This window comes from Gigantopelta aegis, unplaced genomic scaffold (genome assembly GCF_016097555.1).
Source record: "Gigantopelta aegis isolate Gae_Host unplaced genomic scaffold, Gae_host_genome ctg3381_pilon_pilon, whole genome shotgun sequence".
In the NCBI taxonomy this organism is placed as follows: domain Eukaryota; kingdom Metazoa; phylum Mollusca; class Gastropoda; order Neomphalida; family Peltospiridae; genus Gigantopelta; species Gigantopelta aegis.
This window is the reverse complement of record NW_024533309.1, coordinates 23,011-47,897: the sequence shown is the minus strand read 5'-3', so window position 1 is coordinate 47,897 and position 24,887 is coordinate 23,011. Positions and strand designations below refer to the sequence as shown.

General features: G+C 35.4%; 2 protein-coding genes and 2 pseudogenes across 2 annotated transcripts; 1 reads left to right on the top strand and 3 right to left on the bottom strand.

Moving 5' to 3' along the window:
- Window positions 1–8,049: 8,049 nt before the first annotated feature.
- On the bottom strand, window positions 8,050–13,659 carry LOC121392106 (prohibitin-2-like). The gene is given in 14 exon segments (XM_041523472.1): window positions 8,050–8,097; window positions 9,754–9,864; window positions 10,263–10,347; window positions 12,438–12,519; window positions 12,570–12,648; window positions 12,705–12,808; window positions 12,859–12,913; window positions 12,962–13,036; window positions 13,081–13,140; window positions 13,187–13,323; window positions 13,326–13,390; window positions 13,431–13,462; window positions 13,464–13,513; window positions 13,557–13,659. Coding segments are annotated over 14 exon segments (1,086 nt in total).
- Window positions 13,660–15,444: 1,785 nt separating this feature from the next.
- LOC121392104 lies at window positions 15,445–17,926 on the bottom strand (annotated as a pseudogene).
- Window positions 17,927–20,322: 2,396 nt separating this feature from the next.
- LOC121392098 lies at window positions 20,323–21,052 on the bottom strand (annotated as a pseudogene).
- A 499-nt stretch (window positions 21,053–21,551) lies between these two features.
- LOC121392103 (peroxisomal targeting signal 1 receptor-like) lies at window positions 21,552–24,876 on the top strand. Its single transcript, XM_041523471.1, is given in 13 exon segments — window positions 21,552–21,596; window positions 22,211–22,386; window positions 22,428–22,600; window positions 22,603–22,633; window positions 22,690–22,723; window positions 22,725–22,756; window positions 23,061–23,139; window positions 23,192–23,267; window positions 23,270–23,337; window positions 23,384–23,481; window positions 23,528–23,590; window positions 23,592–23,715; window positions 24,832–24,876. Coding segments are annotated over 13 exon segments (1,044 nt in total).
- The last annotated feature ends 11 nt before the right edge of the window (window positions 24,877–24,887 follow it).

The following is a 24,887-nucleotide window of genomic DNA, read 5'->3' as shown; positions in this document are numbered from 1 at the left end:
AGTATTGTAAATGGTTTGGGACAGATTCTCGCTTTTCCTTCAAGAATGCGGGACGTCCGTCGTCTTCCAGAGAACTAGCTAACTTACCACGTATCCCAGGGTCACCGACTGGAACCATTCACACCACACCCACATTCTCAACCAGAGCAGAGTGGTCCATGAAAGTGGGGCGTACTCTAAGTCTATAAAAGCCCAACTCCCCCATAAATCTGTACGTATCAAATACAGTAGCATTTTCATTACATATGACATCATCAGATGGAGTCTGTTCACCTACACATACAATTGAAAAACCAATGGAAGCTTCTTTTTCTCGTCAAGACTCACTAGTCTCTCCAACAAAAAGGAACTCCCACTAATTTAATCTCAAACAAAAAAATTTGAATTTTCACAATCTCATATCTCGTATCTTTAAAGTACATATACAGTGAGTTAGGGGTGGGGAAGTGGGTGTGGGTCATGTTTATTATGCATATTTATCTATCTGCTGATGTACAAGAAGATTGCAATATTGTTACCTTATTTAAAGGAAAAATTTGGAAATTAAATGAAGACACAGGTTAGATATAAACTGGTTATCTTAATATTTTATTACATTCATTTCTTCCTCTAGCATATGCTAATCCTTTAGATTTGATATCACAGCTACTTATGGGAGCGACTATTGTTCTTTCATCAACCACCATCCCCCTCAATACTTAACCCACCTATTTTGTATGTAAATCTTGATGCTTTTTCCTACTAGTGGGAGTGGTCAAGTTATCCGATATACAAATCAGCCAGGCAGAATAGGAAAGTAGCGTTATCTTTTAGACTGTTTATGATCGTGCTGTATTAGAAAAACGCTATGTAAAGGTATATATGTTAATATGTTTAATGGGGGGATAGAACATGACAAAAGACTGGATGGTAAAAGGTCACACATTGACAGATATGTATTTAGGATAAAGAGAGTACAAGAGGTCATGTTGTAGACTGCTAGTAAACAAAACAATTATATCATTCTTAATGTCAGTATTTTGTGGGAATCTAGATACTGAAGATATTACGAAGTAGTAAGTATGATGGGTCACTATGATGTTATTATGAATGTCAATTTATTGTTATTTAGTTCTGTATTGCTACCTACCTAATTGCCAGCTATGCCACCCATTGTCCCCCTCTTTTTTATCAGATTTAGTATTGTGTTGTTAAATGAAGATCCTCCTGGACAATCATCTGTCTTTTGAAAAACTGTATGGTTACACATCCTGTCCTTTATTATCCATTAATCTACTGTTCATTAATCCATTTATCTCTCTTGTGTCATAGGTATTCGAACCTATCATTTTAGGATTACGAGAGAGCGTTGGATATGTATCTCTCTTTGTGAAGGATGTCACGGCCCTATATCAATCTTAGCAAATTTATGTGAAGTCAAGGTTCCAAATGGAAAGTCTTCGACCAATTTGTCGTCTGGTAAAAGGAGGAATTAGACTATTAAAGTTTTACAGATATTATATTTACAGATGGACATCACATAATATGTGGTTACCACAAGAAGATTCTGGTCGGGAACTACAACACAACTGTATTTTGGGGACCATTCTTAGCTGTAATCAGGATTGATGAAGATCATGTCAGTGATACATATTAACTATTATATATGTCCATTTTAATAAATCATTATACATCCATTAGACTGACGTTAAAGAACAATATGTATCTAGTAGTGTAACAACACCACAAGATGCTCAGTCATTAGGTACTGCACTAGTTCAAACAATCAACATTTGTAAAGTAAGTCATTTAATAATACAACCTCATATATACAGGACAATACTGCCCCTGTACAGGACAATACCTCATATATGCAGGACAATACTGCCCCTGTACAGGACAATACCTCCATATATACAGGACAATACTGCCCCTGTACAGGACAATACCTCATATATACATGACAATACCTCCCCTATACAGGACAATACTGCCCCTATATGGACAATACCTCATATATACAGGACAATACTTCCCCCTGTACAGGACAACACCTCATATATCAGGACAATACTGCCCCTGACAGGGACAATACCTCATATATACAGGACAAATACTGCCCCTGTACAGGACAATACCTCATATATACAGGAACAATACTGCCCCTGTACAGGACAATACCTCATTATATGCAGGACAATACTGCCCCTGTACAGGGGGGACAATACCTCATATAACAGGGGCAATACTGCCCTATACCTGGGGACAATACCTCTATATATACATGACAATACCTCCCCTATACAGGACAATACTGCCCCTATACTGGACAATACCTCATATATACAGGACAAATACTTCCCCCCTGTACAGGACCAACACCTCATATATACAGGACAATTACTGGCCCCTGTACAGGACAATACCTCATATATACAGGACAATACTGCCCCTGTACAGGACAATACCTCATATATACAGACAATACTGCCCCTGTACAAGGACAAATACTGCCCCTATACATGACAATACCTCCCCTATACAGGGGGGACAATACTGCCTCTATACTGGACAATGCCTCATATAACAGGATACAATCCTGCCCCTGAACAGGGGACCTCCTCATATATACAGGACAATACTGCCCCCTGTACAGGACAATACTGCCCCTATACATGACAATACCTCCCGCTATACAGGACAATACTGCCCCTATACTGGACAATACCTCATATATACAGGGACAATACTGCCCCTGGACAGGACAATACCTCATATATATATAGGACAATACTGCCTCTATACAGGACAATACCTCATATATATATATAGGACAATACTGCCCCTGCACATGACAATACCACTCCTATACAGGACAATATTACTAGTGCATTATAGCAATGTTCTATTTTTAAGAGAGATAGAGTACGGATAGTACTATTTAGTGTAATGTATCCTGTACTGAGTAATTGGTTAAAAAACCTGTAGTCTTGTAGTAATATGTGTTGTCCTTCATAATACATGAGAGAGGTCAGTTGTATAGCTATTAGTCCCTGTAATTGGTACATGTTGTATAGATATTATACAATAGCTGTACAGTGCTCTATAGTAAGTAATGGTTACTGTTAATCAAATGACTTGTCTATCACTCCATTTTTTTCCAGTATTAAACGTGTTATTGTTAATACATTAACTTTGTAAGGAGTGATACAATAGGATATTGAAAGGTTTTTTGTGATATATATAATATAATATTTAATCAAATGACATCAAATGAGAAATAAGAAGTGTGTGGTCTAATGTATTATGACATCATTGATGTAGTTTACCATGTAAGTATGTAATGTGTTTTACAGGATGTTATAAGGTGTGTGCATTTGTTGATATAATAAAACAATTTAAATTTTTTACCTTAATTGATCTCATCTAAAAATTACATTAATCGTCATCTATCTCTCTCCCTATCTCCATTAGCAAAGATGTTTCGTGCAGTACATTGTATGTTGAAGTGTACTGAAACACGTAATGCTACTTTGGATATTCTGGAGAAACTATTAGTGGTTAATTCAAAGAAGGTACAACTAGTAACTGATGACCACTTTCTCTCTACTTGATGACTACTGTTTTAACTTGTTATATGTGTTACAACAGCTAAATAGCAAAGTTAAAATTGGCTAGTGTAAGTTATAATACATTATTAATAGTTATTGTACTATAGAGCAAAATGACCTAGAACTTACCAATGGTAGCTAGTACACTAGTCTAGAACTTTACTATTGGTAGCTATCCTGGGTCACTGTGGTAAGTACTGATGTTTACTAGTCTAGAGCTTACTAATGGTAGCTATCCTAGGTCACTGTGGTAAGTACTAATGTTTACTAGTCTAGATCTTACTAATGGTAGTTAGTCTAGAGCTTACTAATGATAGCTATCTTTTGGTTATTGTGTAATATTAACCTCTAGATTGATCCACTGTATATTTTCCATCCTGATTCCCGTATTTCCATTGAACATGAGACCAGACTGGCTTGTTCAAGCACTAAGGAACTAGAAAAGTGGCGCAAAGAACAATGTAACTATATCAATATTGTATTATTGGACTCCAACCATTTCTTATTAGTTGCTGAAGTGAAATTCCAATCACCCAAGTTCCCTACGGAATGTTTTTTTTTTGACAGCTATGTGTCACCATTATTACTCTCTCTCCAGTTCTAAGACGCTACAAAGAAATGTTGAGGGAAATAATATCGATTAAGTCAGGTAATTATAATATAATTCTTATAATATTTTTTGTAGTAATTCTAATTATTTCAGTATTTATCTTAGTAAAACCAATAGCAATGATTTAGTTGTATGATGTCATAATGATGTCATTCAGAAGGAAATTGATATGTATTTGGAATCATTCCTAACTACTGACTCATCAGTCCATCCATCCATTCCTTTATGAATCCATTTATTCATTTAGATAATAGATGAAACGTCGTGTAGCTCAAAGATCAATACCTGAAAAACTACATGATCGTTATCAAGCATTAGTTGTGTGGGAAAGTTAACATTGCTGAATCATTTTTATTTGATGAGGAATTTTTACAAAGATGTATTGAATACTATAGTATGTGTGCTGATGGATGACATCAGTGATCTGTATTAGAAAAAGGTATTCATTAATGGTTGCCATGGATATGATAGTGGCTGTAGTCCTTATTTACCCTACCAGACACACCTCCTATGTCATTTGCTGGGATCCAGATTTCTTTATTGATGATATGATCGATTTTCTTGTTTTCTGTTCTCAGTGAGTGCAATATTTTCGTCTGTATTGATAATTAGAATGATTTATTTTAGACGATGTCCTCGTATTCTGGATGACCCTGGTCTTAGTAACATTGTTACACCTTACATACTTTTTAATAGCTAGTCCAAAATATGTTAAAAAAACCCCTTATGTTATTGGTTAAATTAGTAGAGGTAAGAAAACTAGAAACCTGGCTTTCAATTACTCTCTCTCTTCTCCTCTCTGTCTTCTCTCTCTCTCTCTCTGTCCTCTCTCTCTCATCTGGTCTCTCTCTCTCTCTATCTCTCTTTTCTCTTTCCCTATTATTTCCTTAAAGTTGATCTTTGTAATGACACCTGGGTGTTCAACAGCGTCAAATAATCTACTGGATATTTTTTAGGAGGACATCTCTCTCAGTACCTCATCTTGCTCCACGCTAATAAAGATTTATATTGGTACTGTGATCTGGTTACATATAATAATACCTTTAAATGATTTTATGTAGATTGTGAGAATATGGGTGGTGCCAATGAAGTTCTTTGATAAATTTAGCGTACGTTACCATCTGTCAATTATATTGAAGCAGCTGTGGGAAAATCATCATCCTAAACAAGTTTTTATTGAAGAGAGCAAGTAAATTTATTTGTCAATCAGTTTATCCTTTAATTCATCTTTTCCATCTCACCTACTTGTTGTCATAGAAACCCTCAAGATGATGCCCCTTTCATTCGTTTTAATTTAATATGCTAATTAATGACATCACCTTTTTATTGGACGAGTCTTTGGATGGTTTTTTTAAAGGCTATTCACTCCGGGAAACTCAAGAAGCAATGAGGACAAAGAATCCTGGAACAGTCAAAACCTCAAGTTATGTGTTGTGTTTAGTAAGTAGTTAGGAAAGTCTATACTCTTTTAGGCTTTTACAGCAATCTCGGTTACAATCAGTTGTCACAAGATGAACCACCTGTGTCGTTCGTATCTCACACTACGCTTCACAAACTCTCAGTACCTTTCATTATTTTAACTAAAGAAATTACACAACCTTTCTTGCGTCCTGTAATACAAATCTATTTGTAAAACTTTCTCATGCATTTTTTATTTATACAGGAGATGGTGTCTCGAGTTAGTTCAATTTGAACTTCAATCTTCAGCAATTTGTGTGGTCCCAAATGTAGTGATTAAAGGTCCATCCATTTACACTACAGACATCTTCCCATTAGTTCATTATCTGTCCATGTCCTAATTCGTTTTTGTCATATTTTTACTTTAGGTTGAAGATCCTGAAAAATATAACTTTTTCTCCCAAGCACCTTCTTGACCTCCTGACAATATATACCCTACATTTGTCAGGTGACACTCTAGCTCGAGCTGTTGCTACAGATTAACGTTCATATCGTAAAGAACTGTTTTTGATCAATGTATCAGAATATTGTACAACAGAGGGATCAAATCTGAGGTGGGCGTGGTTGGAGTTTGGTTATTTATTAACTAATATTTCTTTATAGGAATCAATTCGTCAGTTCCGTATCTTTTGCTCAAAGAGTTGAAGCAGAAGCTGTAGCTAGTATGAAGAAGAGATAGAAATTGGAAATATTCCTGACGAGTTCAAAGGTGCTTTTATTCCAATTAGACACACCCACTTTATAATCCATTTAATTAATCCATTAATGAACACTTTGATGACTGATCCAGTCTGTTTGCCTAGTGGCATCATTGTTGACAGGCCTATTATTGTACGACATCTTCTAAACACTCCTCAAGATCCTTTTAATCGACAACTATTAACTGTTAACATGTTACAACCTTTTCCTGAATTATTGGCTAGGATTAATGAATGGAAAAAAGAGAGAGGTTTACGTTAATTCTTTAGAAATACTTTGGCTATATTACCTATTTTTAAAAACTATAACAAATATTTCATCAACACGTGATAGATTTGCTTCAAATTATTTATTTGAAAATTATAGTCAAATTTTTAGTTATCGTGATGCAATAAAATATCGCAATTCTATTGGTCAATTTATTATTTTAGACACGCCTACCTACAGTAAGGTGGAAAGACAATCAATGGCCGTCTCATACGGCGCTTACCCTTTGCTATATTGTGTCTTCTCATATTAACAGGAGCCACCTCCGAAGATAGCCAAAACTATCGGAGCCTTCTCATAATATCGCAGTAAGTCAAAAGCGATGCACCCGAAAACAGACTCGCGCCATTTTTAACTCGCCCCCCTCAGTCGCGTTCCTTGGGTTGCTACCAAAGTTGAAATAGTGTTCTATGAGTATTTATTTAACTAAACTCACAACATTGATGTACAATTCAAAGTATGCATCATTTCTCCAACAGACTTATCATCAGCAATGCCAAGAAGGTTTCTAGCTACTAGACATCGACCACAATCTGCTGTGGGAGATCGTTTGAGGTCAGCACTTGTTTATGACCAGGAAAGACCTAGTAAGCCTCAATTTAAAGCATACAGTTATTATTGCATTACATTACAGATGTCGAAGATCTTATCGGATCACAGGATCAAAAGCTGCAACTCGTAAAGGCATCGGTCCTCAGTACAGGGGTCCTATAAGGCTGATTGCAGGACCCCCCGAGTCATTGACCCCTTTTGGTGACATTATATCACCCAGCTTTCCTATTACAACTGAAGAAAACCCTTTTGCACATGATGAAATGATTGAAGGAAGTGATGTTGATTTTACACGAGTTGAAGATTTCTTTCAGTTAGAAATGAAAATAGATGCTAGAAACGACCACTCTCTCATCAAAATTGCTCTCAGTAGCTTACCAGGCAGTTTTAATGCATGATCTAATGGAAGGTATGCTTTGCCAACTGAACGCTTAGCTTTTATTCAGCAAATTTCTCACAATTTTTCTACTCAGCAGACACCATTTGTTACAACACCTGCTTTGACAAAAAAGAGCTGGTCATATCATGTCAAGTATGCGGAGAAATGTTTAGTTATTTGCACAAATTCCAACGTCACATTCTCACTCATCCAGATCCTGAAACTAAAAAGTTTCTCTGCCAAATTTGCGGCAAACGTTTCAATCGTGCAGATCACCTCAATCGTCACGCTGTACTCCATGGAGAAGTCCTTCATAAGTGTCTTCTTTGTGGTGAAGAGTTTGATCGTGCATCGCATCTGGATCGTCATCGACGTAAAAATCATCCTCCTGCTGGTCAAGCGCCATCACAAACTCCACCTTTTACGCCACTAGATAAAGTTCGTTCCTCAACAAGTTCAATGGAATTGGAGAGTCCAGTACTCGGAACAAACCTTCATCTCTTAGCTGCTGTTCGCAACACCAGAAGATTCTCCAGATCTCTCTACTGAACAAATTCTCCAAATGGAAGCAACTAAAGTTGTCTCCCAAATACTTGGCTCTGAGCCCCCTGTCTCCGGAGAGGAAACTAGGCCATCAGCAGATATTGAACGACCTTATCTCTGTGATGTGTGTGGGGCGCAAGTTTATACGCTCCACCCATTTGCGTCGACACATGCGAATTCATACAGGGGAAAACCATTTGTTTTGTCACATATGCAGTCGACGTTATGCTCGTGAGACTATCTTAGAGCTCATATCAATGCACATCGTCGTGACCCGTGTTCACAAGTGTGTAAACATTGTAATGAAATATTTCATGATCTAACTCGATTTGCAGATCACTGTCGTTTGTTTCATAAAGACATCGATGACGAATATGGAGCCTACAGGAACCTCCCATTACCCCCAATGAGTCCCAATTGGAAGGGTTTACAATATATGAAGATGTATCTTTGCAAGAACTAAGTGTGGGTGTGGTCACTGAAGCAATGTCACTTAATGAGCATGTACCCATTATATCAGTGGCCTCAAATAAAGAGATATCATCTGACGATGTTATAATACCCACCCTTCACACGAGGGAGCTCATATCTCACCCTTTTCACCACACAGAGTTTTTGCAAGCATTTGTGTCTGGGAATTCGCATCATTCTCAGTCTGAGCCTCATGTCATTTTGCAGAATGGGACTTTGTCTATTCCTGATACAGGACATGAGGTCACTATAATGAGTGGTAAAGGCGGAGCTTCAATACTTGACCCTCTAACCCACTTAATTATACAAATAACTCGGAAACATTTGAAGTTCTTCGCCATCACCACAATCACACAAATTAGTAACACACATTATATTGTTTGGACTTTTTGGACACTTTACAAAATTGAAATAATTTTTTTGGGTTCTAAATTAAATATTTTATATTTATTATTTGATAGATCACAATTTTTTTAAGTGTAAAAACACACTTTGTGAAAAGAGCAAATAAACAAACAAGTGCTATACGAGAAAGAGGACAAGAATGGGCGTGATTTGAGACACAAGATGCCTTTGACTATAGTTATGAAAGATGATTAGTGAAGCTGGACGTGGGTAACACCCTTTCAATCGTCTGCTTCCTCCATCGTCTTTAAAACATTGATGTGTTCAATAATTTTTTAAAGTTGGACCAAGACGTAATTTCATTGTCATCAACAAGTGATGATCACGTACTAAAGACAATGCTGTTCCATCAATTTCGTGTTCTTGAAATTTATCAATATATGCTTCATAGCCAAGATGAGTAAGAAACTCAGCTACATCATCAATAGACCACTGACGCAAGGTAGTACCATGTGGATGAGTGTAAGCTGAATTAGAAAAATATGGCTAAGTTAAAAAAATAATAAATAAATGACAGAACTTACGTTCTAAATATGAAGTACTAGAACTGCTCCTCTCTCCAGTAGATACCTACAGGAGGAACCAAGGATATAACAATGTCTTTTCTGACTTATAACATACAACAATTTGATGTAAGTGGGACAAAGCAAGCAAATATTAACATGGCACTTACCCTGGTGGTGCTAGCTGCACTAGAGGAACCACCCCTCCTCCCTCTTCTTCCACGATTCTGTAATTAAACAATAGACACTGATTTGTAACAAGATAAATTTATTTACATTAGGTGTGCTATCAGTAGTTCCACTTGCATTAGCAGCACCACCAGCAGCTGTACCACTTGAATAATAAGCCAAACGTCGACGACGTTCGTCCCGTGCACTTTGCTGAGCCTGCAAAAACAGATGCTAGTAACCATGGTAACCAAATTATACAAACAAACCTTCTTTGGTTTTGAATTGGGTCGTAACGAACGATGTCGATTCACTAATCCTTGACGTATAGACATAGCCACACCCTCTTCATCTCTACCATAAGGGTAATATCTTTTTTCAGCACTGTATCGCTTACAACATGTAACTGTACAAAATCTACATGTAATGAACAAAAGTCAACACACTGTTAAATGCTACAATGATATACCTTCGACTTGGTGCCAAAATGACTCGATCTCTCCCACTTGTCCACAAAACTCACACTTAGTTTTACAGGAGGTAAAGAAGGGTCTTCGACTTTAACAGCTGGAGCTAGAAATCCACACTAACACTTATGTTGTTATGGTGACACTCACTTGAAGGTTTTGAACGAGCTCGAGCTGGTTGAGGTGTTGGATCTTTTTTGCCATAATCTTCCGGTACAAAAGAGAGTTTCCCATTCTAGAAATAAAAAATGATGCTGAATGTAATTATAGAAAATATAATTACAGAATTAATTATAAGCTAATACCCCTCTCCTTACACATACTCATGCAGTTAGCTCAATGTAATTAAGGTCATTATGATTTGTAGTGAAATCTTCATTTTATTAACATGTATTGTTAAGGATACCTAATTAAATCCAGGCAGTTTTGTTTGCACAAATATCTAACTAAAATCATCCAGTCATAACACTACCAATAATAATGACCATTTAAATACAATGCCATAAAGAGAGTCTATTTGTAGTCTTTTCTAAATTGCTGCTAAACGTCAGCAATTAATCCTAAAAACTTTCTAGTCCCTCACAGGAACGGTTTGACACTTTCTTCGATCACAAAACCGCCTACAATGCTCACCACCCTGTCGCCACTTTCGTCTTTATCAATGATTGTAATCTCTTCTTGTCTCTCGCTATTCTCCATCTAGAACTAACAATGACTACACAAAAAGAAAACTCATTATAAAATGTTGTATCATGAAAATTAACACTGTCATTTTAAGATAATAAATTTACATAATTTTGAAAGTAGTGACGTGATAAATTACATTATAAATTTAATACAGAACTTTTCGTTAACTTTATCTACTTACAATACCATCTAATAGAAGGCATATTATAGTAATAAATAGCTAGGAGGTACTTTTATTGCAGGGAACATTTTCTAACTCAATATAATGAGTGTTATAAGACAACATCCTTGAACTAGTCGATCCTTTTCGATAATTCTTGCACTTAATGCATTAAAGTTATTGTCCGATGCAGTCACTTACTCTTCTTGAGCTTCAGGCAGCTTATATCTTGGTGCTGTTCTTTGTTGAAAATAAGTTATTTTGCATAAAGTGTCCCTACAAAAATCTACACTAATGAGTTACACGTACTGTACTGCGCATGCGCAGTAGGTGATAAGCCACGCCTTCTCCTTTCATTGTGTGTGTCTCTCGCTATGGCAGCTATTAGATGGTGGCAGCAATGGAGAAAAGCAGCTCAAATTGGTGAGACAGGCCACTGATCATGATGTCTTTAATTCATACTATAATTTTGTTAACTGATAAACGTGAATGGGCATTAAATAGAATTTCATTAGTCTTCTCAAATTTTTCTCTTGTAGTATCTGTCAATGTAAAAATCAGCTTCTTCATTCTCTCAGAGACAAGCTTCTGAAGAAACTCATGCAAAAACAACAATGGTTTTGTGGAAAAGGATTGTGCGTTACCTTAGCAACTGATTATATGTAATTGTTTTCAATTAATTAGTCATATTTGTTGCTATTCCTGCTGTCTCTTACCTTACATGGAAGAACTTCATAGGTATATAATTATACATTGTCACGACAATAAGCTCCTCCCATTTTTAGCTGTTGATGACCACCACGAAAAGAGAGAGTACATTCCATGGCCACACCTCCGAATTAGAAACAAAGTAAGAACAATATATTATGATGATGTCATTATGACATCAAACCTAACAATAGCCATTTCCTTGGAAAGACAGTGACAAGACGTTATTTCATAATCCACTTACTAATCTTGGACCAGACGAGGAGGAACAAGAAGAAGATACTGAAATAAAAAACAACAGTCAGTGGATTCTCCTCATAATTAGAGTTATTCTTCTCTCGTTTATAGTCATTAATTAGTAAATTATGGCAGGAGTATCTCTTTGAAGATCCAGACAAGAGAGATCAAGATAGAGAAGCACATTTGGCTAGTATGCAGAAAAGACACGAAGAATATCTAGCTAAAAAGAGTCTTCCTGAGGGACCAATTCAACCATTGGACTTGATCAGTGAACAAAAAGTAACTCCAGTTAACAAAGTAGATACAATACATAATACATTGTAACACAATGTGTAGTGACCAAATGTGATCTATGAGAACTGATGATGTGTAGTGAGAAAATCTATGAGAATTGATTTTTTAATAGCCACAACAGTAATAACAATGGATTACTAATATCAAAATTTTCTAATTAGTGTCACTTCTTTTTCATCAGACGAAAGTCACTAAAGTGTGTATTAGAATATAAGTTGACCACACCCATTACTCACCTTTCTCCAATACCAAGATGTGACAAATTTAGCATAAGTGTTTCAGCATTAAGATATACTCTATTTTGTGTGACTGAGCAATCTAGTACATTATATTATACATACAATCCATATCACATTGGAAGAACATACCGTAGAAGCAATTTTGTTGAGCTGCTCGGATCTTACGCAGTTTAAGAAACCCTGGGTTCTCAGTCATGGCCAACCCAAGTAGGAGGAGTCAAGGCTAATAATGATTAATTAATAATTAATTTGTGAGGAGGATATCATTTTAGCAGCTTCAGCTTCTCCTTCAGCTCTTACAACTTTTTCTTGTCTTTCTTGTTTTGCCTTTTCCACTACAAATTGAGCTCTTTGTGCCTCTTGTTGTGCTGCAAGAAAATATTATTATACTAATGAACTCTAACGACTTGGAACATACCCACTTGTTTAGCTTCTACAGCTGCAGTATATTCACGTCCAAAACTAAGATCTGTCTAATAGAATATCAGGTTGTTATAGCAACCATCATAATATAGACTTACAATGGACACATCATCAAGAATTATGTAGAAATCTTTAGCTCTTTCTGTCAAGTTTTGTCTGACCAACATACTAACCTAATGGAAAGAAATATGACAATTGGAAAATGATAGCAACTTACTTTAGCTCGTTGTGTAATGAGTTGAGAAGCATTGAATTGAGCAACAACAGATTTCAAGACCTATAGTATATCCTTGTCTCTGTTGTCTGGCAAAATAATGACTTACCTCATTACAGATGGAGGGTAGGACCCTTTCGTCATAATCCAATCCAAGTTGACGATACAAATCAGGTAGGCCACCAATTTCTGGTCGATACAGAACTCGAAGTCCAATGTTAACCATTTGTAGATCTTTGCTACCAGTGGAGATGTCATCAGCTTTGGTCGAGCACGTATCTCATAGTATATCGGCCATTGAAACCAAGGTATTCTAACAAGAGAGTGTGATATTATTTCAAGAATAAGAGTACCTAAAATGGAGGCCTTCCTCTCTCACAATTTGTTTGTACACCACTGACTCTACTGAACATAACAGCACGATATCCACCTTCAACTGAGAGGAAGGATTAAATTAACTATCTATTAATTCATAGTACCTGTGTAGACTGATTTATAGAGAGTGTAGCCTAATGCAGCAGCTATTCCTAACAGAGTAGAGCCAGTAACAGCTCCTTTACCAACTTTAAAACGACCAGCCATAATTCCACTGATACAGCCACGTGTTTGCAAGAAAGAGTGGGTTGGGCTGAGTTGTTAAAAGCTAATTTATCTGTCACGAAATAATTTGTCCGTCTCAAAATTTTGACTTTTATTTTTTGTCCTCTGTTTTAAAATTTTGCCCTGCAGACCGAAATAACTAATTCCAACCTAGCAGAATGTCAATGTATTAGCTCAAAAATGCAGGAAAGTGTCAATATTAGAGCAGTAAATATGATAGCTACAAAATGAATTAACTGAGACTCAAATAGCCAAAACCAAGCAACAATAAAATCACCTACACAAAAGATTGTATTATAGGTATATATCAAAATATGATATATCTTGATACTGATTAATATCTACAAAAATAATGTTTTAAATGACAAGTGAATGGTTACCTTCATAAGGTAATCATTATCTTACTTCTGAAATAGTAGAAATGGTCAAATGTGATGCATGCAAAGAGTGGTATCATATGATTTATGTGTGAATGTACTAGATGTAGTCAATAAAGCTACAGGTTGGTATTACAGTAGTTTTGTCTCTTAATTTTTTGTCCTATATACCTAGTTGTTTTTTGAGAAGTTATTGTGGACTGTTTGTTTTTTTAGTTATTTTTGTATGTGTTACTATTTTATGACAAAATACATTCAAAATATCTTAAATTAAATTAGATTTGTATAATTGAACAAATCATTACTACTAATTGTAATTGCTGTGTTTTGCCTAACATTAATAACTTACTAATTACTCATATACTTTGAACATTAGTCTTAGCATAGAAAGTGACTTGAAATATTTATCCAAGGATAAAATTATCTTAAGAAATTTTATCCAAGGATAAAATTGTCAGCAAGTTTCTGTTCTAGGATAATTTTTATTGGTAAGATAAAAAATTCTGATATTTTTCTTTCAACCATTGTCTATGTCATCTATTATATGTCTCACTACAATGGACTACCTAACAGATGAGGTGAATACTATGACTAACCATATAGTATACACATATATGTGTATACTATATGGTCTGTCTGAAGAAAATGATTTCAGGCCATTCAAGTGTATATGGACATCATAATGGCAAAGGCATTAACAAACTACCAAAGATCAGGACATTGTCCCTTCACAAGATCAGTGTACAATTGAGAAGTTAATATTAGAAGTACCTGAAGGACTTACACCTATGAGATAAAATGGAGCCTCACCTCTTTCCTTATCTCCACTTCCAGAAGGGAGTTGACCCCTGTCCCTTGTTGCTACTGATAATATAGATTTATTATATCCAAAACCTGTTTGACTGGTATTTTTAACTTTGTCCTTATAACATATTATTTATCTGTCTTCTTTTGATGTACCATTGCACTTTTTAAAAGCTTAAAAGTTATGCCACCACTTCTTATAAAATTGAGACATAAAATTATGAATGTCCATTTTTGTATTAACTGTTATATAAACAGTCTTAGGTTGAGCCTATATGATTAGCTAATTATAGCTACGACAAGGTAAGTTAACAGCCATTAACTGAAGAAAGTTATCCAAAGCTGGAGGACTTGAAGAACTAAGGGAGCTGTTATAAATTTAGATAATGAATCGAAGAAGAGTGTTTAGGTAATGATTTTTATTTTTTTAAGCCCTATAAAATTAAGATATAATAAAAATTATTATAATTAGTAGTATTGTTCTAGTTTGCTTAAGTAGAACTAGTTTTATTCTTGGTCATCAAAAGTATAGCTTTAGTTTTAATTATTCTAACAATCTTTTTAGTTCATCGATGAGCGTACCTCGTTAATGAGATTCATAAGCGTACACAGTGCCGCCCCACAAGAGACTGAAGACAAAATCTGCAGTACATATAAAAGGAAATGAAAACACCTTGGATAGGTTGTGTTGTGGGCCAGCGTTCTGCAATGCATCAGACCTCTGAGATGGTTACCAGCATACTCTACGGAGTATCCGAAAGGCCGACTAGGATAGGGCTGGTAGTCTCCCTTTAAACGAGAAGAGGCTGGTGTATTTGTGGTTCCCGGTTCCTGAATGCGATATTCCCTAAGAGCTGGAATCCCGTACGGCTGGTTTTAAGTTAGGGCGACGCTCCAGCCAGGATTACCTCGCGAAGACGAGGGTTACCAAGCCAGGTGGCGGTCCCAGCTAGCAATAGCAGGGAATCCTGGAACCTAAGTGGAAGCCTGAGTGGGTGAGCGAGTAGGAATCGTTTGGGCAACACAACATGTTTTTTTTTTTTATTTTTAATAAATCTTAACTTTATATTTTAAACTACAAGAAATGTCAGTCAATCCAAAGTAAAGTTAATGTTAAGTTTTAGTAGCCAGCTAAAATTAGTCGAACTACTACTAAATAGAGAACAACAATACATAATAAAATAGAACTACCAATTGGAGAAGTTAGAGATATCGAGAGACATTTGACGACGTATGATATGGCAGGAATGTTTTATCAGAAATTCATGAAATAACGTTGTTTTTCATGTTATTTTTTATTTATGAAATAAATACATTTACACGTATTTGCTGTTCATTTTTTGCTGGTCAAGTTTGAAAAGATATAAGAAAAAATTATAGATTTTATCTCTTAATACTATGATATTACAATGACATATACTACAATAAGAGACAATAGATATAAACATGTACATGTATTTAAGTAACAAGTCAAAATAAGTTTGTTTTTTTTAGTTATTTTTGTATTAATTGTGTGTTACTATTTTATGACAAAATACGTTCAGAACATTTAAAATTAAAATAGATTTGTATTATTCAACATGATCATTACTACTAATTGTAATTGTTGTGTTTTTGCCCCATCATTAATAACTTACAATTACTCATCTACTTTGAACATTAGTCTTAGCATAGAAAATGATTTGAATATATAAAATTGTCAGCTAATACGTTTCTGTTCTAGGAATAAAAAAAATATGAATAGAGTTATCAGATTGGTCTGCTGTAGTAGTTTGTCCTAGGATAAAAATTTTCTGATATGTTTCTGGTCCTTGGATAAAAATATTTTATCCTAGGACAAATTGCTATAAGAGACCAATCAGATAACTCTATTCATATTTTTTTATTCTTTTACAGCATTAGCTACAATATTTAACATTGTATTCTCTAAAGGATGAGTTTCTCCAATTATTACTAAAGAATGAAGGGGTCCACCTAAACTCCACCTACTAATATTACTTAATGAATCAACAGCAATCTTTTGATCAGGTGAACCAATCCGAGCCACACCCACACATAATCTTTCAGCGGAAAGATCTAATAAGATATTAACAATATACAAGTAAACAAATGAAATATTCACAATGCAAAGGTTGATCACTCTCTTCACGTTTCTTGATCACTTGTAAAAGCTGTGATGCAGCCACGCCCACTGTCATAAATCGAGGGGGTTCGTATACTCTTTTACCCCTGTACAACCTGTTAATGATATTTTTACTTCACCTAGAAACATTACTTCATCATATGTTCCAGTGATAACTCCTTTACTTTAATATCTAATGTAAAGAAATACAAAATCTATGTTGGAATATTGTATTTATTGTCAATACACTCACCTAATAGACACAGAGTATGCAGTCCATGGGTTAAATTTTTTCTATTTTGTCAGCAAAACTATCAGGTTGCCAGCTATCAGTCCAATATGGAACAGAGACTGTCTCTCCAAAACTATATAACTATAATAACTATTAATATTATACTCCGTACTTATTATTAGAACCTGTAAACCACAGCAACCAATGGCATTTATAATGGAGGCATTATGAACAATTTGATAGGGATGTTCCTCTCATTAGCTCGTATAATCAAATCAGTGTGAGTTGTAGCACTGAATGACAGAAAGACGTTATCAAAGCAACAAGCTGTTGTCCTCTTACCCTAATGGATCACCCCACTAAAAAAGGCAACATCTTGTGTATCAGCATTCTCCAATATTTCATCTATGTAAAGAGGCAATATGAGTGTTTAATAGTTAGCTATTAACAAACCAGCATTTTGTTCTACCAATTCTCTATCAGCTATCATCAATGATCGTCCATAATAGTCTTCCTAACAGCGAGAGAGACATAAATTTGTTTATTTATTTTATCAGCAATAAAGTGATAAGGTTTTACCAATTGCTTCTGATCTACAGTTAATAGTGACGTATACGCTTCTAAATAGACTCTGTGAGCTCTTCTTACAATTTCTAATCCTCTTACAGTGATGTCTGTAAAGTCTCCAAGTCCTAAACCAACGAGGTATAGCATGGCGTTTAATGAATATTCATAAATAGATAATAACTTTTTTATAGCTTCTTAATTCTCTTATTTTATCTACAAGTACGACTGACTGTATCTGTAGATGGTAAGTCATTTATGATGCAAAATATTGTGAATATGTGTAATGTGTGTAATTTATGTACTAGATTCATTGCAATCAGAAATTATTCAAGCTCAACCACACCCCTTCCCTCTTCCCTCGTCCTGTCATTTACCAAACTCCTCTCTGCCGGTAGGATTATATAATCATGGATTGTGTCCACGTACCCCTTGCCACACCCTCTCTGGACCATGTTCCAGAACTCATGGTTGTTGCTTGGATGACTGGGAGAAAAAGAATCTTACCCTTCGTTGCACTGGTCATGTCCGAACAATGAATGTTACCATAGTAACCAAATGTCGATGCATGCCTTGTGATAAAGTACATACTATAGTCCGTGGTCAAGTCCTGTCATCTTTTGAGGGAAAAAACCTGTTATTTTAGCAGCTGTTCTATATCATGATGAGGTCACTACTCTCACTGACGCAGAAGGACAATTTGTCTTTGAAATTTTCACCTCACTTAAAGATACAACCACGTCCATTTTATTTCATGAAGCAAACCACCAACCATTACAAGTACATATATCTATCACTTCAAACAATAACAACATCAACGTGTGGATGGAACATGTTGCCATGGTAACTGAAGTCACTAATCTGAACAGAAGTCATATAGTACGTCTTATAGGTAGTGGCTCTCAGCTTCAAGCGGTACTAAATATTCCTTCATGTGCTTTTATTCTTCCACCAATGTCAACAGTGTACTCTGATGCTGGTTGTATACTGCATTCTTTGTATGAAGGATTACCTGACTTCACTAGTTCAGCTTTAAGAGAACCAATTTATAGAGATTCACATGGTGCTGAGTTTGCAATTTTCTCCTTAATCTTGGGTACATTATCAGTTCTCAGTGAACATGGTATTAGATTGACATTACAACCAGGGGTCTCCCTAACTCTTTCCATCTCTCTTACTACAGAGATGCCATTAGAAATGAAAGAAGTAGAAAACTACATCTTTTTACATTTTTTGATCAAAAAAATCGTTGGGTTGATCGTGGGAAGATAGTCCTTCGTAAGACAAGTAACGGCATCCCTCTTGTGAGAGGATGGTATACAACAATCATTGATAGTAAATTAAAGAGCCTTCATCCTCTGTGGGCAATAGCTCAACCTACAAGAGTCACTGTTATATACGAGTCAATATAACAAAACCAAACACACGAGGACAACCCCATCATGTACGAGTCTACATGAATCAAACCAGTCATTCATTGGGTCATCCAACTGTGCACAGTCAGCTATTTTCCGTTGCCCCTGGCAATGTAATATGTCTACGAGCTGTTTGTAAGTTGGGAGGTAGTATTCAGATACTCAATCATCATGGTCATCCTTATGTACCTTACCTTGCCCGAGTTGACCACGCCCTTTTATTTGGCGGTAAAGGTCGTCTCATGTTCTTTTGTAATTCTAAAGAAGATATCACTAGTTTTAGCTCCACCCCTTTTTATCCATCCTATGATGGCTGTATCAATGCCACTTTTTCCAATAAGGGTCAGTTTATCTTTAACCCTCCTCCTCCAAGTACTCATCCTCCTCCTCTCCCTCCCTTCCTCTCTCCTCACTCAATGACATCATTACGACATCATCATTCTCACTATAGAGAGTGTTTATATAAAAGTGGGAGTACTGGCCTGCGCTCTTGAAACTACCATTGATGTTAGGGTCAGTTCTCGAAGTCGTCTTGACAAAGGTCTGATGATATCAGACACTGTTTTCTTACCCACTGGACAAGACGAGTGTCAGGAAGACATGATCCTTCATCCATTAGCTACATGTATACGGTATCCTTGTGGCCACACCCCTCACTATTTCTGCCCATAATCCTTCCTTAGACAACAGTCCCACCAATTGTCTGCCATGGACATTTGCAACAACTTTGTCACAAGTCTCACGTACCAATCCTCAGTCATTTGTTGTCAAGGTAACTGTTGCTATGGTTACACTTAGTGACATTATCCTTTATTTTAGGATGACTCATCACTTCATAATTTGTTAGCCGGGCTCTATTCAGCTGTCACAGATCATTTAGCTCATATGAGATGTCTGTCTGGTCGGCCAAAACAGCTTCTATTACTTAGACAATTCAGTAGGTGTGGCTATTACATTTACATGTCGAGCACATTAAGTATGTTAAATGTTACTATGGCAACCAATTTAATACATAAACAACTTATTTAAAAATACAAACAATAAAATGATCGAATTAAACAAATGTCCTACAAGTGATATTTGGTCATCTGGTAGTCATGTGATACTGTATTATCAGATCACATGACTGGTTCACACATAAAATAATCGAACACGTGATGTACTGACTAATACATCTCCATTAAAAAAAATCCGTTTCTATAACAACATTACCACTACAAAAACAATAAACATCTAATTAATACAGACCACACCCACTAACTTTAATAATGCAGCTGGCATCATTTGTGATTCTGGAGCAGCTTCTATTAATGACTGCCATGTATTAGTTGAATCAGGAATGACAAATCCAAATCAAAATGCCATTCTATGGAAGAAAAATTAAACAAATTGTGTTTGTTATTTGTTAATAACCTTCCATTAATTTCCCCTTAAAATGTACTTTCTGTTCTAAACGAAGATCAGATAATTGTTCTTTAGATGAAAAGTTAATCTCTCTTGAGACATGACGACATTTTAAAATCTTTTAGGTACTCTAGCTATAAACAAATAAGTTACTATGACAACCACAATAAAGTGGTACCTTCGTGTTCAACTCCTGGCAACGACCTGTACAATAATAATAATTAATTATATTAATAGTAATTAACTGTATTAATATTAACTAACTGTATTTTACAATAATTATATATCTCTTACAAATCTTCATAACTTTTGCCACAGTATTTTCCCTGAGTCAGCATCACGAAGATTCATCCAATTTCTTTTATTAACAATATTAATTACATAATATAGTTATGTTTACTTACAATTTAAATCCATTTAAAATAGCTTTTGTCTTATTATCAAACGCCTCTGCCATTGTGTATTGTTTGTGGGTGTGGCTTGGGACACACCCCCTAATCATACTGCAGTAACATGGCTCTACAGCAACTTGTTGAAGGCGAGTGTGGGGGGGCTAATCCATTCGTTCAATGGACGTCACACTTCTCTCAGAGCAAACCCTTAACTAATGTAATTTATAACTATTAATTAACTTTATTGTTTTTTTTATCGTTCAACATTGTTCAGGAATCATTAGGACATGATCGAGTTGCTGACATAGCATCTGTAATGTTCACAATAATGTAATTCTATTTAATGTTTATCTTTTAGCATGGACGTGGTGTAGCTAACGAGGAGGAGGAGTTGGTGAGGGAGTTTCTTGGAACCCATCGACCTCCTTTGGCAGTACCTCAAACCTTTAACATGAGCTCTCTATTACAAGAACTTAATACGACAACACAAGAAGGTTATAAACTAGTTATTAAGTAATTATGAACTAGTTAATTCATTAGATCCCATGTTGAAGGCTTGGGTAAATGAATTTGGTCATCACCACGCCCACTTACATCATCGTCACATTGGTATGTCCATTGTCTCATTACATGATTAATTAATATATTAATATTAATTTAGGGGCAAAGCTGAAGAACAGTGGATATCTGAGTTTTCAACACAGAACATGTTACAAGTCAACAATGGTATAAATTAGGAGATAATAATAATAATAATTATTATTATTATATTATTATTATTATTATTATATTATAGGGTTGAGCAGTACAATGACCAACATGTACCCGAAGAAGAACAATGGTATTGTGGTCACATGACTGTCATATGATCAGTGATGATGTCATTATGTATAGGGCTCAAGAGTTTCAACAAGAGACACAAACAAAGAGGTGTGGGCTAGAGTTGCTCGTGATATAACAATACTGTCATTGATCCAGAAATACAAGCTACAGAGGTGTCCATTTTATCCACTTATACATCTGCCTCTTTGTCCATCTATCCCCATTTATTCTATCTATTCATCCATTTATTCTCTCTATTCGTCCATTTATTCTATCTATTCATCCAATCATTTCCAGTTTATGGAGTTTATGAGAAAGTTAGGAAACGAACAAGTTACAATAGAAAACAATGAAGTATATTTGTATGTATTATGTAATTGTTTTCCTAACTCCACCCACAGGTAAAAACGTCCACAGAGACTAGCTCGTCATGGGTTGATGAGTATGAGAAGGACACAGAGAGAGAAGGCAATGGTGGATTTTGGGGTAGACTAGAACAGGAGTGGGAGGAGCTAGTTCGAAATGAATCATCACCTCATCCATGGTTATCTGAGTTTAAACAAAATCAAGATTATAAGTGGGTGTGGTTTATACTGTAGTACTTTGATTGGTTTTTAGATTTACAGAAGATAATCCAATGAAGAATGTCGAGAATCCTTTTGAAAAAGGATTAGAACGACTAAAACAAGGGGACCTTCCCACGGCCGTTTTACTCTTTGAGGTTGCTGTTCAACAAAACCCAGATAGTGTCGAAGCTTGGCAATATTTAGGGACAACACAAGCTGACAATGAACAGAAATAGCTGCTATTACTGCATTAGAAAAGTACAAATTAATATCCATTCATTGGTCTATTCTCTTCATTTTCTACACTTATCTAGATGTCTTCAATTAGATCCTGCAAATTTGCCTGCCCATAATGGCATTGGCTGTTAGCTATACAAACGAGTCCCTACAATTAAAAGTATAGCAATATTATATTATATTTTATCTATAGTTACTTGTTATTTTTATGTAGGCGTGGTCCAAACTCTGAGAGATGGCTTCAAGTTAATCCCAAGTAAATCAGTATTGTTCATATTGAGGTGATATATAGTATGTAATGTGTAGATATGGGTATCTTGTGCCTGATAAACCTAGTGTTCCTGAGAAACCTTTTATGCAATCTTTTATGTCAGAGTATGTCACCATCTGTCCATTGATCTATCTAGCTATTCATCCATTTATTTATCTGTCTATCTATTCATATCAGAGAAGAGCACAAAGAAGTCGTAGATCTTTATCTCAAAGCAGCCCAGCTGTTTCCAGACGCAATGGATTCAGATGTACAAGTATGTCATAATTATTCTTAACATACAATTTGATACATTAGGTTTGTATTAGATTGGTCTTGGTGTACTATTTAATCTATCCAATGAGTATGACAAAGCAGTTGATTGTTTTACAGCTGCTCTTCAAGTTGTCCTGATGATGCAATGTTATGGAATAAACTAGGAGCTACATTAGCTAATGGTAATAAAAAGGAAGAAGTAAGTAAGAAGTAATGTCACTGAAATATCTTTATGTAATATGCAGGCTATACACGCATATAGACAAGCTTTACAACATACTCCGGGATTTACAAGAAGTCGATATAATTTAGGAATTAGTTGTATCAATTTAGGAGCTCATAGGTAATGCTGTTACCCCACCCACTTAATGACAACATCTTATCTTTAGGGAAGCTGTAGAGCACTTTTTAACTGCTTTAGACCTTCAACGCCAGGCTGACATACCCCTGGTACAAGGTACAAATGTCTGAAGGAATATGGTCAACACTTCGATTAGCTTTGCTATATTTGGGAAGGCATGATATATTAAATTATGTTGATCAAAGAGATCTAGATAAGTTACTTCAAGAATTTAAAGTATCACATTATAATTTATTATTTTGTCTAATTGCTAAAAGAAAAATTGTGTCAGAGATAATATTACAAATGAAGGTATATAATGGAAAGTGTTTACAAAAAGCCTTCTAAACCGTGACAATGTAGATGTTTTTTGATGTTTCTGGTTTTTTCATGATGTAATGATGACATCATCATATCATGAATAGTTCCACCCTCTTCTTCCCCATTCCATAATTCATCCTTTTCAAAATTCTGCTGTAATTTGATTGGTTGTCGGTGCTGAAACAGTTGTCATGGTAACACCCAGTGACTGTTGATGACTTAATTTTGATGGCCACAGTAATTGATTGTTTAATGAAGGAGTTAAAACATTTAATGAATTATTAATAAGATTATTTAATTTTCTCAACATCATGTAACCACGATTGATTGGAAGGCACTAAAAGAAAAGAGACACCATTACAAGTTATGTCACTGGACTATAATAATTACTACATAGGAACATTTCATGCACTGATGAGGTGTGAAATACACTTATTAATATTATACTTCAATATAATATTAACTCGTATTATTACAAAGTACAAATTATGATATATAAAATCACCTCGTCTAGGTATGTGTCCGATATTTAGATCACTAAGTTTATTTATTACGTCATTAACATCTTGTGACGTCACGTCTTGTCTCCTACACTGTAATAACAAGTAATTGGAGTATTATTACTGTAATTACTTTTCAAACGTTTTTTTGATAGTTTGTTCCTGCGCCAAGTACTTGTTAAAATGATGGACAATTACAGCTATTATATGTATTAGGCCGTAGTCCCATTGTAACACATCGTAGAGGGATACAGGCGCTACACAGACACTTAACTCCTGCTCACTTGTGTTCCTCATCTTAAATTAACCCTCCCAATAAGTATAGTGGTGGAGCTTGAATGTTATTATATGCGTGGGTGTATTAATTAAAGAGTTATTGATATGTAAACAAAATTGATGTTTTCAAACTTGAACTCCTTTAATTTTTTTGTTGATTTACTAGATGAAGATTCAGATGTTTTCTTGCGCTTGTTCTGAGTAAATAAAACAATAACAATGTCTTGTTAAAAAATATACTCTACCTTTTGTCTAGCAACATGGTTCTGCAACCATATCACTCAAGTCGTTCTTTTACTAATGTCTTTTCAT